Source organism: Babylonia areolata, chromosome 27 (assembly GCF_041734735.1).
Source record: "Babylonia areolata isolate BAREFJ2019XMU chromosome 27, ASM4173473v1, whole genome shotgun sequence".
NCBI lineage: Eukaryota > Metazoa > Mollusca > Gastropoda > Neogastropoda > Buccinidae > Babylonia > Babylonia areolata.
In genome coordinates this window covers 4,642,156-4,657,326 of record NC_134902.1, presented here as the reverse complement: position 1 = coordinate 4,657,326, position 15,171 = coordinate 4,642,156, and the positions used below count along the sequence as shown (strand labels likewise).

Genomic DNA, 15,171 nt, shown 5'->3' with positions numbered 1-15,171 from the left:
GGAGAGATAGTTGGCATCATCTCATCTGCATGACTAACGTCCAGACCACCACTCGAGGTCCACCACCAACACTCATCATCATCATCATTGTGTCACAGGGAGTGTGCGGCCATGTGCGCCCAGCTGGTGCTGTGCCTGGACACGGAGGACAAGGGGGTCTTCTACAACGGGGAGTCCACCTGCGTCGCCCTCTGCCTGCTGGCCCGTCACCACGCTGACAGGGGCGACCACTCCGGCGCCAGGGAGACCCTCCAGCACGCCCGCCAGCGCTTCCCCGCCCACACGCGCCACGCCCACCTCTGGCAGGCGTGTGAGCAGTCGCTCGCGTTCGAGCGCTCGCTGCTTCAGGGCCAGTGGGGGGAGGCGGAGCGGGCGGCTCACAGCCTGCGGGCGGTGGACGACTGCGAGGGCCGCCTGCACCTGGCGAGGCTGCAGAGGGAGAGGGGGGAGATGGGGGCCAGCCTGAACGCCCTGCAGAGGCTGAGGGAGGAGGCGGCTGAGAGGAAGGATCTGACGCCAGACTTTCTGTGCAGGTGGGTGGATGTGTGGGTAGGGTAGAGAGCAGTAGGAGAGGCTGGTTTAGGGGCGGGGAGCAAGTGTGTGGGGAGGGCAGTTGTGTATCTGTCGGGAGGGGAAGGTGTGTGTAGGGGGGCAGGTGTGGGTTTGGTTGCGTGGGTTGGTGGTGGTGGTGGTGGTGTGAGCCGGTGTGTGTGTGGTGGGGAGTAGATGTTAGGTGTGTTTGTGAGTGGTGTGTTTGGGGTGGGGGTGTGGGGGGGCAGTCATGTGCATTCGTGTATCTTGACAAGTGTGTGTGGGTAGGTGTTAGGTGTGTGTGCAGGAGTGTGTTTGTGCAGGTGTGTATGTGTAAAAGTGGTAAAGCAGGGTATTTTTTAGTTGAAGTTCCGATGGTGACAGTTGTGCACCCTGTGTTACAGGTGTTACTGCTGATGTCACAAGTGTTGATGGTGACAGTCATGCTCTCTGTGTTACAGGGTGTTACTGCTGATGTCAGAAGTTCTGATGGTGACAATCGTGCTCTCTGTTTTACAGGGTGTTACTGCTGATGTCGGAAGTTCTGATGGTGACAATCATGCTCTCTGTGTTACAGGGTGTTACTGCTGATGTCGGAAGTGTTGAATGTGACAGTCATGCACTGTGTGTTACAGGGTGTTACTGCTGATGTCGGAAGTGTTGAATGTGACAGTCATGCACTCTGTGTTACAGGGTGTTACTGCTGATGTCAGAAGTGTTGATGGTGACAATCATGCACTGTGTGTTACAGGGTGTTACTGCTGATGTCGGAAGTTCTGATGGTGACAGTCATGCTCTCTGTGTTACAGGGTGTTACTGCTGATGTCGGAAGTTCTGATGGTGACAGTCATGCACTTTATGTTACGGGTGTTACTGCTGATGTCAGAAGTTCTGATGGTGACAGTCATGCACTGTATGTTACAGGGTGTTACTGCTGATGTCAGAAGTGTTGATGGTGACAATCATGCTCTGTATGTTACAGGGTGTTACTGCTGATGTCGGAAGTTCTGATGGTGACTGACAACCACACCACGGCCCTGCCCCACCTGACGCACTGCCTGACCCATGCCACATCACACCACCTGCACTACCTGGCCTCCCTCACCACGCTCTACCTGGCTGTCGTTCAGGTACTGTGCTGTACTGTACTGTGCTGTACTGTACTGTATTGTGCTGTACTGTATTGTACTGTGTTGTACTGTATTGTATTGTATTGTGCTGTACTGTGCTGTGTTGTATTGTGCTGTGTTGTATTGTGCTGTACTGTACTGTGTTGTACTGTACTGTATTGTGCTGCACTGTACTGTGTTGTACTGTACTCTGTTGTATTGTGCTGTACTATGTTGTCTTTTACTGAATTGTATTGTCTTGTACTGTATTGTACTGTATTGTATTGTGTTGTACTGTACTGTATTGTAGTAATGTATTGTGTTGTTCTGTACTGTACTGTATTCTATTGTGCTGTGCTATGTTGTCTTTTACTGAATTGTATTGTTTTGTTCTGTATTGTACTGTACTGTATTGTAGTAATGTGTTGTTTTGCATTGTACTATACTGTACTATACTGTACTGTATTGTATTGTGCTGTACTGTTATCTTTTACTGAATTGTATTGTCTTGTACTGTACTGTATTGTCTTGTACTGTACTGTATTGTATTGTATTGTGCTGTGCTACGTTGTTGTTGTTTGTTTTTTTTACTGAATTGTATTGTCTTGTTCTGTATTTTACTATATTGTACTGTACTGTACTGTATTGTAGTAATGTATTGTGTTGTATTGCATTGTACTATACTGTAGTGTGCTGTATTGTATTGTGCTGTACTGTTGTCTTTTACTGAATTGTATTGTGTTGTACTGTATTGTATTGTGTTGTACTGTATTGTATTGTAGTATTGTATTGTGTTGTACTGTATTGTATTGTAGTATTGTATTGTGTTGTACTGTACTGTACTGTATTGTATTCTATTGTGCTGTGCTATGTTGTTGTTTTTTTACTGAATTGTATTGTCTTGTACTGTATTGTATTGTGTTGTACTGTACTGTATTGTGGTAATGTATTGTGTTGTCTTGTACTGTACTGTACTGTGTTGTACTGTACTGTATTGTGGTAATGTATTGTGTTGTACTGTACTGTACTGTACTGTACTGTACTGTGTTGTATTGTGTTGTACTGTATTGTATTGTGTTGTACTGTATTCTATTGTGCTGTGCTATGTTTGTTTTTTTTACTGAATTGTATTGTTTTGTACTGTACTGTATTGTGTTGTACTGTACTGTACTGTATTGTGTTGTACTGTACTGTACTGTATTGTATTCTATTGTGCTGTGCTATGTTTGTTTTTTTTACTGAATTGTATTGTTTTGTACTGTACTGTACTGTACTGTGTTGTATTGTGCTGTGCTACGTTGTTGTTGTTGTTTTTTACTGAATTGTATTGTCTTGTTCTATATTTTACTGTATTGTATTGTACTGTACTGTATTGTAGTAATGTATTGTGTTGTATTGCATTGTACTATACTGTAGTGTGCTGTATTGTATTGTGCTGTACTGTGTTGTCTTTTACTGAATTGTATTGTCTTGTACTGTATTGTACTGTACTGTACTGTATTGTAGTAATGTATTGTGTTGTATTGCATTGTACTATACTGTAGTGTGCTGTATTGTATTGTGCTGTACTGTGTTGTCTTTTACTGAATTGTATTGTCTTGTACTGTATTGTATTGTACTGTACTGTATTGTAGTAATGTATTGTGTTGTTCTGTACTGTGCTGTATTCTGTTGTGCTGTATTGTATTGTGCTGTGCTATGTTGTTGTTTTTTTTTAAACTGAATTGTATTGTCTTGTTCTGTATTGTACTGTATTGTAGTAATGTATTGTGTTGTATTGCATTGTACTTTACTGTATTGTACTGTGCTGTATTGTATAGTATTGTACAATATTGTGTTGTGTTGTACTGCATTGTATGGTGTTGTACTGTATTGTGTTGTACTGTATTATATTGTACTGTATTGTGTTGTATTGCATTGTACTATACTGTATTGTACTGTGCTGTATTGTATAGTATTGTACTATATTGTGTTGTACTGTATTGTATTGCACTGTATTGTGCTTTATTATATTGCACTATTGTGTTGTATTAAACTGCATTGGTTTTACTGTATTGTACTGTGCTGTATTTTACAGTATTGTATTGTGCTGTATTGTACAGTATTGCACTGTACTGTACTGTATTGTGCTGTATTTTATTGTATTGTACTGCACTTTACTGGAGTGTATGTTTGTGTATTTTACTGCACTATATTGTTGATGCCAGTATATTCCTCAGGCACAGGACTCAATAAGTTAATCCTTTTTTTTTCCCCCCGTAGCTGCGGATGAAGCTGGCAGGACAAGCACTACGACTGATAGAGACAGCCATGCTGGGCATTCTGTCACACGGAGGGCCCTACGACTGCGCTCGTCTTCTCTACGCCTACGCTCGCTGCAAGGTGGCCTCCGCTGAGCGCGCCACTCCGGAGGAACGGAAGGCTGGTGAGTTCGGAAACGGCTGTTTTGTATTTGTATTTGTATTTCTTTTTATCACATCAGATTTCTCTGTGTGAAATTCGGGCTGCTCTCCCCAGGGAGAGCGCGTCGCTACACTACAGCGCCACCCATTTTTTTGTATTTTTTCCTGCGTGTAGTTTTATTTGTTTTTCCTATCGAAGTGGATTTTTCTACAGAATTTTGCCAGAACAACCCTTTTGTTGCCGTGGGTTCTTGTACGTGCGCTAAGTGCATGCTGCACACGGGACCTCAGTTTATCGTCTCATCCGAATGACTAGCGTCCAGACCACCACTCAAGGTCTAGTGGAGGGGGAGAAAATATCAGCGGTTGAACTGTGATTTGAACCAGCGCGCTCAGATTCTCTCGCTTCCAAGGCGGACGCATTACCTCTAGGCCATCACTCCACTTGTTCAGTACTGAGTCCCTTTTTTTTTTTTTTTTTTCTGGTAGGTCCTCCATCCTGTTTTCCCTACATCTTTTATAGTTTTATTTTCTGAATGATTATTTTCTCTTCTTTTGTCTTGTCTTTTTTCCTTGGGTTTTGTTTTTTCTGTCTTGTCTTTTTTCGCCTTTTTTCTTTTTCCTTTTTTTTTTTTTCTGTACATATACTTTTCTCTCATTCTCCCCCTTTTTTTAAAAAATTTTTTACATTAATACTCATCCATTTTTACTCACAGTTCTTTGTCTGTTTGCTTCTCTATTAATGGACAATGCACATGCATGCAAGATGTTAGTGCTCATTGAATGTTTGCATTTTTTAAAAAAGAATTGTTATTGTTCTGTTGTGTTTTCTGTCGGTTTGCCTGTCTGCCTCTTTCATTTGTCTCTCACTCCATATTCGTCCCTAACTGTGTTGTGGACATACGCAGTGGAGAAGGAAATAGCGTAACATTTAACGTACAGAGGAGCATATTTTCGATGCTTTGTGTAGATGGATACGTTTGCAATCAGTAATCACCACGGGTTCAGTACTGAGTCTTTCGAGTCTGGAAAAGTCTTGATAAAATGATACAACCACTCCCAGGGCTAGACAGGTCTTGGTGTGATGAGAAGACGACGTTTCAAGTCTAAGACTCTTATTTCAAGGACTAAGACTCGAAACGTTGTCTTCTCATCATCATAACCCGTTGCCTGTCTTGTCCCGTGAGACTCGCGTACCTTTTGTTGCACTGTTGCACACCTACAGTACTCGACTCTCACGTCCAATTTTCATCAGCAACAGCAGAGTGTTTAAAGCGTTGGACTTTCAATCTGAGGGTCCCGGGTGCGAATCTCAGTAACGGTGCCTGGTGGGTAAAGGGTGGAGATTTTTCCTATCTCCCTGGTCAACATATGTGCAGACCTGCTTGTGCCTGAATCCCCTTCGTGTGTTTACACATTATTACCGTTACAGGCCACATAAAGATAGTGACCTTATTTGTCCTTTATGTAAAAGTGCGACGGAGAGTGAACTCCACTTTGTACTTTGTTGTCCTGTGTTAAGTGATCTCAGAAATCAGCTGATACCTTCAAAATTTCATAGGCAACCCTCCTTGTTCAGACTGTATTTGCTTATGTCATCCACAAAGGAACACGTTAATAAACAGCTAGCAATTTACTTGTATAAAGCCTTAAAGATTAGAAATACAATATGCAGTTGAGTGTGTGCTAGTTTTCCGCTTTTTTGTTATTATGTGTGAATAAGACTAAATGCAGATAATGACTGTTTTTCTCATTTTCAGGTTACAACTGTGTTGTGTTACACATCTGAATATATTACCTCTGTAATGTTTGTTTACACCACCCCTTCATAAGGGGCCATGGCCTATATTGAATAAAACATCCGTATCCGTATCATTCACTCTGCTCTGCATGTTTGTGTTCCCGCAGCAATCCTGTCAGCTTTGACAGCGATGACGACAGTGGTCAGCAAGTTCCAGGTGGGTGATTCGAACCCGGGACCCTCAGATTGAAAGTCCATAGCTTTGATCCTTGAGATGTTGTGCTGTTGATTTACTCTGCGTGTTTGTGTTTTATTCAGCGACCCTGTCAGCAGTGACGGTGATGACGATGGTGGTGAGCAAGTTCCAGGCGGTGGAGGCGTGGCGCAGGGTCAAGGACGCACTGTACTACCAGGCCCGCCTCTACCACCAGCTGGGGTACAGCGTCGAGCGAAACCGCTGTGCCCTCCGCTTCAAACAGCTTGACCAGCAGGCCCCCACGCTGTCCAAAACCTGCGTGCACGCTGTGTGACAGGAGGAGGATGAAGACGATGATGATGATGATCTGGATACTTCCGTGATGACTGGACGATGTCGATGTTGATGACGATGACAGTGATAATGATGATGATGATATGGATACTTCCGTGATGACTGGATGATGTCGATGTTGATGACGATGACAGTGATGATGATGATGATGATCTGGATACTTCCGTGATGACTGGACGATGTCGATGTTGATGACGATGACAATGATGATGATGATGATATGGATACTTCTGGTTGTGCAGTTATGCAGGCCTCATTTCACTCACTTTGTACTGCTACTTAGTTCCACTGACTTTCCCCTCAGACAACCCATTTGTATGGGTAAGAAATAAAATCACCAAAATACAAATGTTAGAATTTATGAAATGAAAACTTCCAGAATGATCAGTAATATGACGAGTTGGTAGGGGACAAAATATGAAACTTCCTCCCTTCTCATGCTATCACATAGTGAGATGATGAAAGTATGGATATTTTTTGTTTGAAATTTGCACACACACTGATGACTTGTAAATGAATCCAGGAAAGCACAAAGAGTTTGAAACCGACTGAATTAAGAACGTTACATAGCTTCATCTGATTCTGTTGTCTGCTTTGTGACTGAGATGAAACTAGGTTGGACGCTGTTGTTGACATGCAGCGTTGTTGAATCAGTCACTGCGAAAATAACTCTCCAGCTCACGAGCACAGCAACACACACTGCATTTATTGGTTGCAGTGGAGAGTGGAAAGGTCAGTAAAGATATTCCTAGCTTATAACGTCATTTATCCGCAAATCGATTGCGATCGTGCCTTAATTTTAGCCCGATCTCCCAATCGAACCATATAATTATGTGACCTGGTTGAAGACAAAATTTGACAAAAAACAAGAACGCCAGAGAATCGACAGACAGACAGAAAATACGAAAAAAACTTAGCCATATGAAGAGCACAGGAACAGGAGTCATAATGGCTGCCGGAAAAAGAGGGCGCTAGCCAGCGGGACAAAGGGGAGGTTACCTACTTCCGGGAGGTTATCGGCCGTAGTACTTTCATTTTCTCCGCATAGGCAGATAGTAGTTTGCACAGGACAGGAATGTCAGACCCCTGCCGGAGTCTGCACTAGTTGGGTCACGGTTAAGTATGTTATTTAAACGTAATTTTAGATAGAAAATGTCCTTTATGCAGAGTAGGTGCCACTTCAAAATTCAAAACTATCTAAGGCCCCAGTCGGGGCCCTTCATCAGAAATGGTTGTGACAGGCGCAGTAGCCGAGTGGTTAAAGCATTGGACCGGGTTCGAATCTCAGTAATGGCGCCTGGTGGGTAAAGGGTGGAGATTTTTCCGATCTCCCAGGTCAACATATGTGCAGACCTGCTAGTGCCTGAACCCCCTTCGTGTGTATACGCAAGCAGAAGATCAAATACACATGTTAAAGATCCTGTAATCCATGTCAGCGTTCGGTGCATACCCAGCATGCACACTTCTGAAAATGGAGTATGACTGCCTACATGACGGAGTAAAAACGGTCATTCACGTAAAATCCCACTCGTGTACATACGAGTGAACGTGGGAGTTGCAGCCCATGAATGCAGAAGAAGAAGAAGAAGAAGAAATGGTTGTACACAGAGTGAGTTAAGAGACAAGCGACTGTTTCAGTCACACATGCAGCGTGAACAGCTTGAAAAATCAATGTTTCGGAAAAGGAAAAAATTCAATGGTATATGGATATGGATACTAATATACAGCGCCTATCCTGGGGTCCGAGACCAAGCTCTAAGCGCACAACAGGCTGCCTACCTGGGTTGAGCCTGCTGACAGCATTTATTATTTTATTTTTCTTGTTTTTATTCAGTTATTACAATGTATAAAGAACAGTATCACATTGTAACAAACAATAGATGAGATGATTTTTTTTTTTTTTTTTTTTTGCATTGTGAATTCATTTTCATCCAGTGTGATGCTGTCTGGTGGGGAAAAAAAGAATATTTATTTCATTTTATTCATTATTTATTTTTGTTCAGTTTTATGAATATTTTTTTGTTTGTTTTCAATTTGTTTGCAGTTGTCATTCACGCATACATGAGACATAAAATACACACACACATGCACACACACATGCACAAACTCAAACACACACACACACACACACACATGCTCAAACACACACATGCACACACACTGACATTTAAGTAGGTGTAGGCTAGTGGGTATAGGTTCTCAAGGCCTCCAAGATCCAAGCGCTGAACAACTTTACCTCAAGGCCTGACCAGCATGTTGGGTTTGTCCGTAGGCCAGGCATCCAGATGGCCTTAGTGGTCAGCGAGGCTCTAAGCACTGTAATTTGATTTGATTTGATTTGAGGTCAGGTATCTCTCAAAGCAGATACGGCACACGGCACGTTGATCAGTCTGCATCCTTTGACGCCTCCTTGGAAACTGAAACTGACGGATGGGAGTGGGGTGTGGGTGTGGGGAAAGGTGTGTGGCCTCCTGGCGACCTAACAATCGATGGTTGCCTGTGGACTGCCGACACTGTGACTGCGACTGACGCACCCTGGGTGTGGCTGTTTATGGGGGACTTGGAATTAGCGGCGTGGATGTAATGCCAGTGAAACTGAGCAGATGATGATAATAATAATAATAATGGATATTTATATAGCACACTATCCAGAAATCTGCTCTAGGTGCTTTACAAAAACGCTTTTGTTAACATAAAACATTATATCTATGTTGCATACACACACCAAAATATGACTACACACACACACACACACACACACACACACACACTGCATACATACATTTTAACATACATGTGTATTTAACAGCTACCCTAACACATACGCACACATAGGCAGGCACAAACTTACATTAACACTCGCACACACAATACACATTCATATACATGCATGTAGTTTTGTACACATACATATCACGCACACACAATACACATTCATATACGTGCATGTAGTTATGTACACATACATATGTATACACACATAGTCAAGCACAGCGAATGCTAAGGATGAGGCAGAAAAAAAAGAAAGGACACTTGGGTGGTCAGATGGGTCACACCCAGAGTCAGTTAACAGAGCTTTGTTCATTAGATAAGATAAGATAAGAATAACTTTATTATCTCCAACTGGAGAAATTTGGTCAGGTGCATTATCACAACATAGACAAGTAAACAACATGGGGACCATAACTGTAAAAGCCAACAACAGCCCTTACAAATATTACGAAGATACAAATGTAAAAAAATATCACATACATCGTTTCATACATACATCCACACACTGCAGGTAATAGCTAGTATTCTTAATGTAAAAACAGAATTAAGAAACATTATTTGAATATAATTATAAACATAGCCTACTATACTGCACATTGATTATAATAGACAGATAAGAATAAAGATGAATTTCAGAAAACCACAACCAGGTAATCAGCACACACCCGCACCCCCCTCCCCACACCCACCCACCCCACACACGGAGATAACTTGATTAAACAAGAGTAATAAACATATGTTCTCAGATAAAAGCATTTCACATATTCGCTTTTAAAAACATTGCAATTAATTATTACATCGTAATTATTAAACAGAAATATATTTAGAACATGGACGTTAGCATTAGACTCTCTGACCTGTAGTTGTGTGAGAAGCGGTGGTTGTGTGTGTGCTTACGTGCTTGGTTATGGATATGTGGGTATGTGTGCATGCTCACAGTTTGTGTGTGTGTGTATGCCTTTGTGCATACTTGTGGATGCATGTGTGTATTTGTGGGTGGGTGGGTGTATATATGAATGTTTATGAATTGTTTGTATGCTTGTGGATATGTGTGTTGCGGAGGGTTGGGGGGGCGGGGGGGGGGACATACTTTGTGTGTGTGTTTTACATGTGAGCGTGTGTTCACATGTGGATGCGTGTATATGTACATATTTATGGGTGTGCATGATGCTCTTTGCAAACTTGTGGGCCTTGATATTTGAATGAAATTTATGATGATTATCATAATTCCTTGTTAGGGTTACCAGCAGTAGGTTGCTGGTGATGTGTCACAAGACTTGTGCTTTTGGGGATGGGGGGGTGGGGGTGGGAGGGGGCATTGGCTGGTGGTGACAAAACATTGTTGGAGATCCTGAACATGGGTCGTCTTGACACTGTACAAGTTCTCTTTGTAGTGGGCAAGAGCTTTTACCACATGGACAGGAGTTTTCTTGGGTCTGTAGAATTTTCTTTGCAGTGGATGTGAGCTTCTCCCACATAAGCTTTCTTGAGGCTGTCAAAGTCTTTTCAGTGGACATGAGCTTTTTCCACATGGACATCAGTTTTCTTGGGATTATAGAATTTTCTTTGCAGTGGATGTAAGCTTTTACCACATGGACACTTGTTTCTTTTGACGGTGAAATTCTCTTTGCAATGGATGTGAGTTTTTCCCATATGAACACATGTTTTCTTGGGACTAAAAAGTTTCAGTTCAGTGGATGTGAGCTTACACCTTATGGACATTAGTTTTCTTGGGACTGTGAAACTCTCTTTGCGATGGATGTGAGCTTTTAGCACTTGGACACGAGTTTGCAGGGACTCTAAGATTTTCTTATCCCTAACCCTTTGTCTGCTGACAGTGCACAGCGATCATCCCTAACCCTTTGTCTGCTGAGAAGTGATGAGTGTGGCAGAGCTAGAAGTGCAGTTACTTCTTTTTGTGCCCTTTTCAATGGTGTGATGGATTTTGCTGAACAAAAGTAATGCAGCCTCAAGATGGAGAGGTCCAGACACAGAGTGGTGACTGACGTCCTGACCTGTAAGCTCTGTCTTGTCTCAGTGAGGTGACAGTCCTTCACTGACGTCCTGACCTGTAAGCTCTGTCATGTCTCAGTGAGGTGACAGCCCTCCACTGACGTCCTGACCTGTAAGCTCTGTCTTGTCTCAGTGAGGTGACAGTCCTTCACTGACGTCCTGACCTGTAAGCTGTCTTATCTCAGTGAGGTGACAGCCCTTCACTGACATCTTGACCTGTAAGCTCTGTCTTATCTCAGTGAGGTGACAGCCCTTCACTGACATCCTGACCTGTAAGCTCTGTCTTGTCTCAGTGAGGTGACAGCCCTCCACTGATGTCCTGACCTGTAAGCTCTGTCTTGTCTCAGTGAAGTGACAGCCCTTCACTGACATCCTGACCTGTAAGCTCTGTCTTGTCTCAGTGAAGTGACAGCCCTCCACTGACATCCTGACCTGTAAGCTCTGTCTTGTCACAGTGAAGTGACAGCCCTTCACTGACATCCTGACCTGTAAGCTCTGTCTGGTCTCAGTGAGGTGACAGCCCTTCACTGACATACTGACCTGTAAGCTCTGTCTTGTCTAAGTGAGGTGACAGCCCTTCACTGACATCCTGACCTGTAAGCTCTGTCTTGTCACAGTGAAGTGACAGCCCTTCACTGACATCCTGACCTGTAAGCTCTGTCTTGTCTCAGTGAGGTGACAGCCCTCCACTGACATCCTGACCTGTAAGCTCTGTCTTGTCACAGTGAAGTGACAGCCCTTCACTGACATCCTGACCTGTAAGCTCTGTCTTGTCACATTGAAGTGACAGCCCTTCACTGACATCCTGACTTGTAAGCTCTGTCTTGTCTCAGTGAGGTGACAGCCCTTCACTGACATCCTGACCTGTAAGCTCTGTCTTGTCTCAGTGAGGAGGTGACAGCCCTTCACTGACATCCTGACCTGTAAGTTCTGTCTTATCTCAGTGAAGTGACAGCCTTCACTGACATCCTGACCTGTAAGCACTGTCTTGTCTCAGTGAGGTGACAGCCCTTCACTGATGTCCTGACCTGTAAGCTCTGTCATGTCTCAGTGAGGTGACAGCCCTTCACTGACGTCCTGACCTGTAAGCTCTTGTCTTGTCTAAATGAGGTGACAACCCTTCACTGACATCCTGACCTGTAAGCTCTGTCTTATCTCAGTGAGGTGACAGCCCTTCACTGACATCCTGACCTGTAAGTTCTGTCTTGTCTCAGTGAGGTGACAGCCCTTCACTGACATCCTGACCTGTAAGCTCTGTCTTGTCTCAGTGAGGTGACAGTCCTTCACTGACGTCCTGACCTGTAAGCTGTCTTATCTCAGTGAGGTGACAGCCCTTCACTGACATCTTGACCTGTAAGCTCTGTCTTGTCTCAGTGAGGTGACAGCCCTTCACTGACATCCTGACCTGTAAGCTCTGTCTTGTCTCAGTGAAGTGACAGCCCTACACTGTCGAACATACTCATCAGTAGCAGACATGAGGTTAAACAGGGCTTTGACTGCCTGTTGCCATTGATCGACAGTCATTTTCTTTGTTGAACAGTCAACACGCGCTGTCCCACTACTTTTTGTTGTAGCTGTTTTTTGCCCAGAATTTGGGACTGTATCTTTCTTTGAACCAGTGTCCTCCCACTTGTCAGTCCACAGTGCTAACCACTTTGCCACATGGCTGGTGTGTCCCAGAACCCCATTAACTCAGTTCGGCCAGTCCTCTCTTCTCCTCCACACAGACCCCTCGGATGTCCAGTGGGTGTCTAAATGACCCAACCTTTAGCTTCTGTCGTCAGAATTGTGGTATTCTTTGTCAACATTCACCTCTTCAGTATAAGAGCCTTCCGCTTGCAATATTTTGATGATGTTAATTGGGCTGAAACGCTGTTAACGTTGTCTCTTTCGCCGTTCGTATGGAGAGAGTTAAAGTCTGAATGGTGAGCCGCAGGAATATGAGTCAAACCACTTCATTGGCAGCGTGAAAGCATTTACGTTTGAAAGTGTCAGTGGGTGCTTGGAATTTTTGCCAGGTGATTCATGGTGAAGAAAAAGTGCAGTTGTTTTTGATTCGTCTTATGTTGAGTTTGTGTGTAAGTGAGCATGAATTATCATTTTTGTTGATGTGAGGTGAATGGAGAATATTATTTGAAATAACCCTGTTGCGCATGCGCACGCGCACACACAATCACACACTCACAAATGAGCACACACACATACTCTCAAACACACACACTCTCAAACACACACACACACACACACACACACACACAAATATACACACACACTTTCAAACACACATACACACACACAAACACACACACCCAGACACACATGTGCACAGCCTTTCCTCACACATAGACTTACTGAGACTCCAGGCAGTCACACATTTATTTACTTATATATGCATGCACTCAAGGCCTGACTTAACGTTGCTGGTCAGATGTGGTGGAGTGAAAATGGATTTGTCAGAACGCAGTAACGCCTCGAGGAACTGAAACTGTGGGACAACTTTCACACTGGCTGTACAGCACTTTGTGGGAGAGCACTTTGTACACGGTTGGCAGAAAGAAATAAAACAAAAAATATGCACGTACCAATGTGAACCTTTCAGGTGGAGTTGAGTTTTTAAAAACTATTAGCATTGTAATTAACAAATAGTAAAGAGTGGTAACTCTCTCCACACACAAGGTACATAACTTCAAGCCAATGCTGTTTACGCTACCAATTCAGCTAGCACACAGGTGAATAAAATGTACATTGGAACAAACCCAAACACTTCCCCAAAAAGGAAGCACCGGGCTTGCTCTTATACCGATCATTTGACTAGTTAATTATTTGATCTGGCCTCATTATTCATTGATTTCAAGTTGAAAAACCACCGAGGCAACCATGCGTTTGTTCTGTATTGTCTGTGTGTTCTGTATGGCTTGCTCAGGATTAAAGAGGCTATGCTAGTCTTGAATAAAAGCTAATTTGTGTTTGCACATTTCTTCTGTCATTGCTGCTGTGTGCACATGTCAAATGATCAGTATAAGAGCAAGCCTGGTGCTTCCTTTTTGGGGAAGTGTCTGGGTTTGTTCCAGTGTACCTTTTATTTACCTGTGTGCTAGCTGAATTGGTAGCGTAAGCAGCATTGGCTTGAAGTTATGTACCTTGTGTGTGGAGAGAGTTACCACTCTTTACTATTTGTTGATCATTTGATCTCCTGGTCTCATTGTTCATAATTATTAGCATTGTATTTTCACGGCAGTAGGTCAGTGTGTTGGAAAGAGAAATTGAAGTATCTCTCTCTCACACACACACACACACACACACACACACACACAAAATAAAACATGGCTCGACCCAAAACTTCCACTTGCTGAGCTGCCCACTTCATGACATCCCTGTGGTGTTTGGATCCCTCGTGTAAGCACAGTTGTGCATGATTCACCGAAAACATATAGTTGGGTTTGTTCACTGTGCACTGGGATACATGCATCTGCACTAACAAAGGCACATTTACTGATCTATCTAATCTATATATGTAACTTTTTTTTCATTGAAAAGAAATTTTTTAATTGGTTTCTGCGAAGATTTTTCGGATTTTCATTCTTTGTTTTCCATTATGACATCACACACACAAGTCACATCTGGATATTCTCTTTCTGGAAAATTTATGACAAAGCAGACCCCTTTCATCTCAGTCTGGCAAGAAAGTTATTATTGGACAACGAATAGATTACTGATAATGATAATCGGAACATTGCTCTTGGAAGCAGACTTTGGAACAAATAAGGTGACCCGATGAATAGAGACATTTACATCAGTGTTCCAACAAAAAAAAAAGCTCTTTGAAGTTTTGATGTTAAACGATGTACTTCAGGTCAGTCACTGTGTGTGACTTCACCAACTTTGAAAGAACAAATACACAGAACAGTGTTGAGTGTCTAAACGCTAAACGAGGGTCCCTTCTTTTCCTCTTTCAGATGCGGCTCACGCTCAGCCGCAGTGGGAAGGAAGGGAACGGGTGAGATACGTAAACAAATTTGTCAAGCCTGACAAGGCCGAGCTAATACCCTTGCA

General features: G+C 43.1%; 1 protein-coding gene across 2 annotated transcripts in view; it reads left to right on the top strand.

Moving 5' to 3' along the window:
* LOC143300997 (anaphase-promoting complex subunit 5-like) overlaps positions 1-8,210 on the top strand; it is a 30,216-nt gene extending 22,006 nt beyond the window's left edge. For both annotated transcript variants that reach the window (XM_076614975.1, XM_076614974.1), the window contains 4 exons: positions 99-533; positions 1,514-1,661; positions 3,903-4,065; positions 6,102-8,210. In XM_076614975.1, the coding sequence (XP_076471090.1) occupies positions 99-533; positions 1,514-1,661; positions 3,903-4,065; positions 6,102-6,313 (958 nt within the window). In that variant the 3' untranslated portion in view covers positions 6,314-8,210. The remainder of the gene's footprint in view (positions 1-98; positions 534-1,513; positions 1,662-3,902; positions 4,066-6,101) is intronic.
* The last annotated feature ends 6,961 nt before the right edge of the window (positions 8,211-15,171 follow it).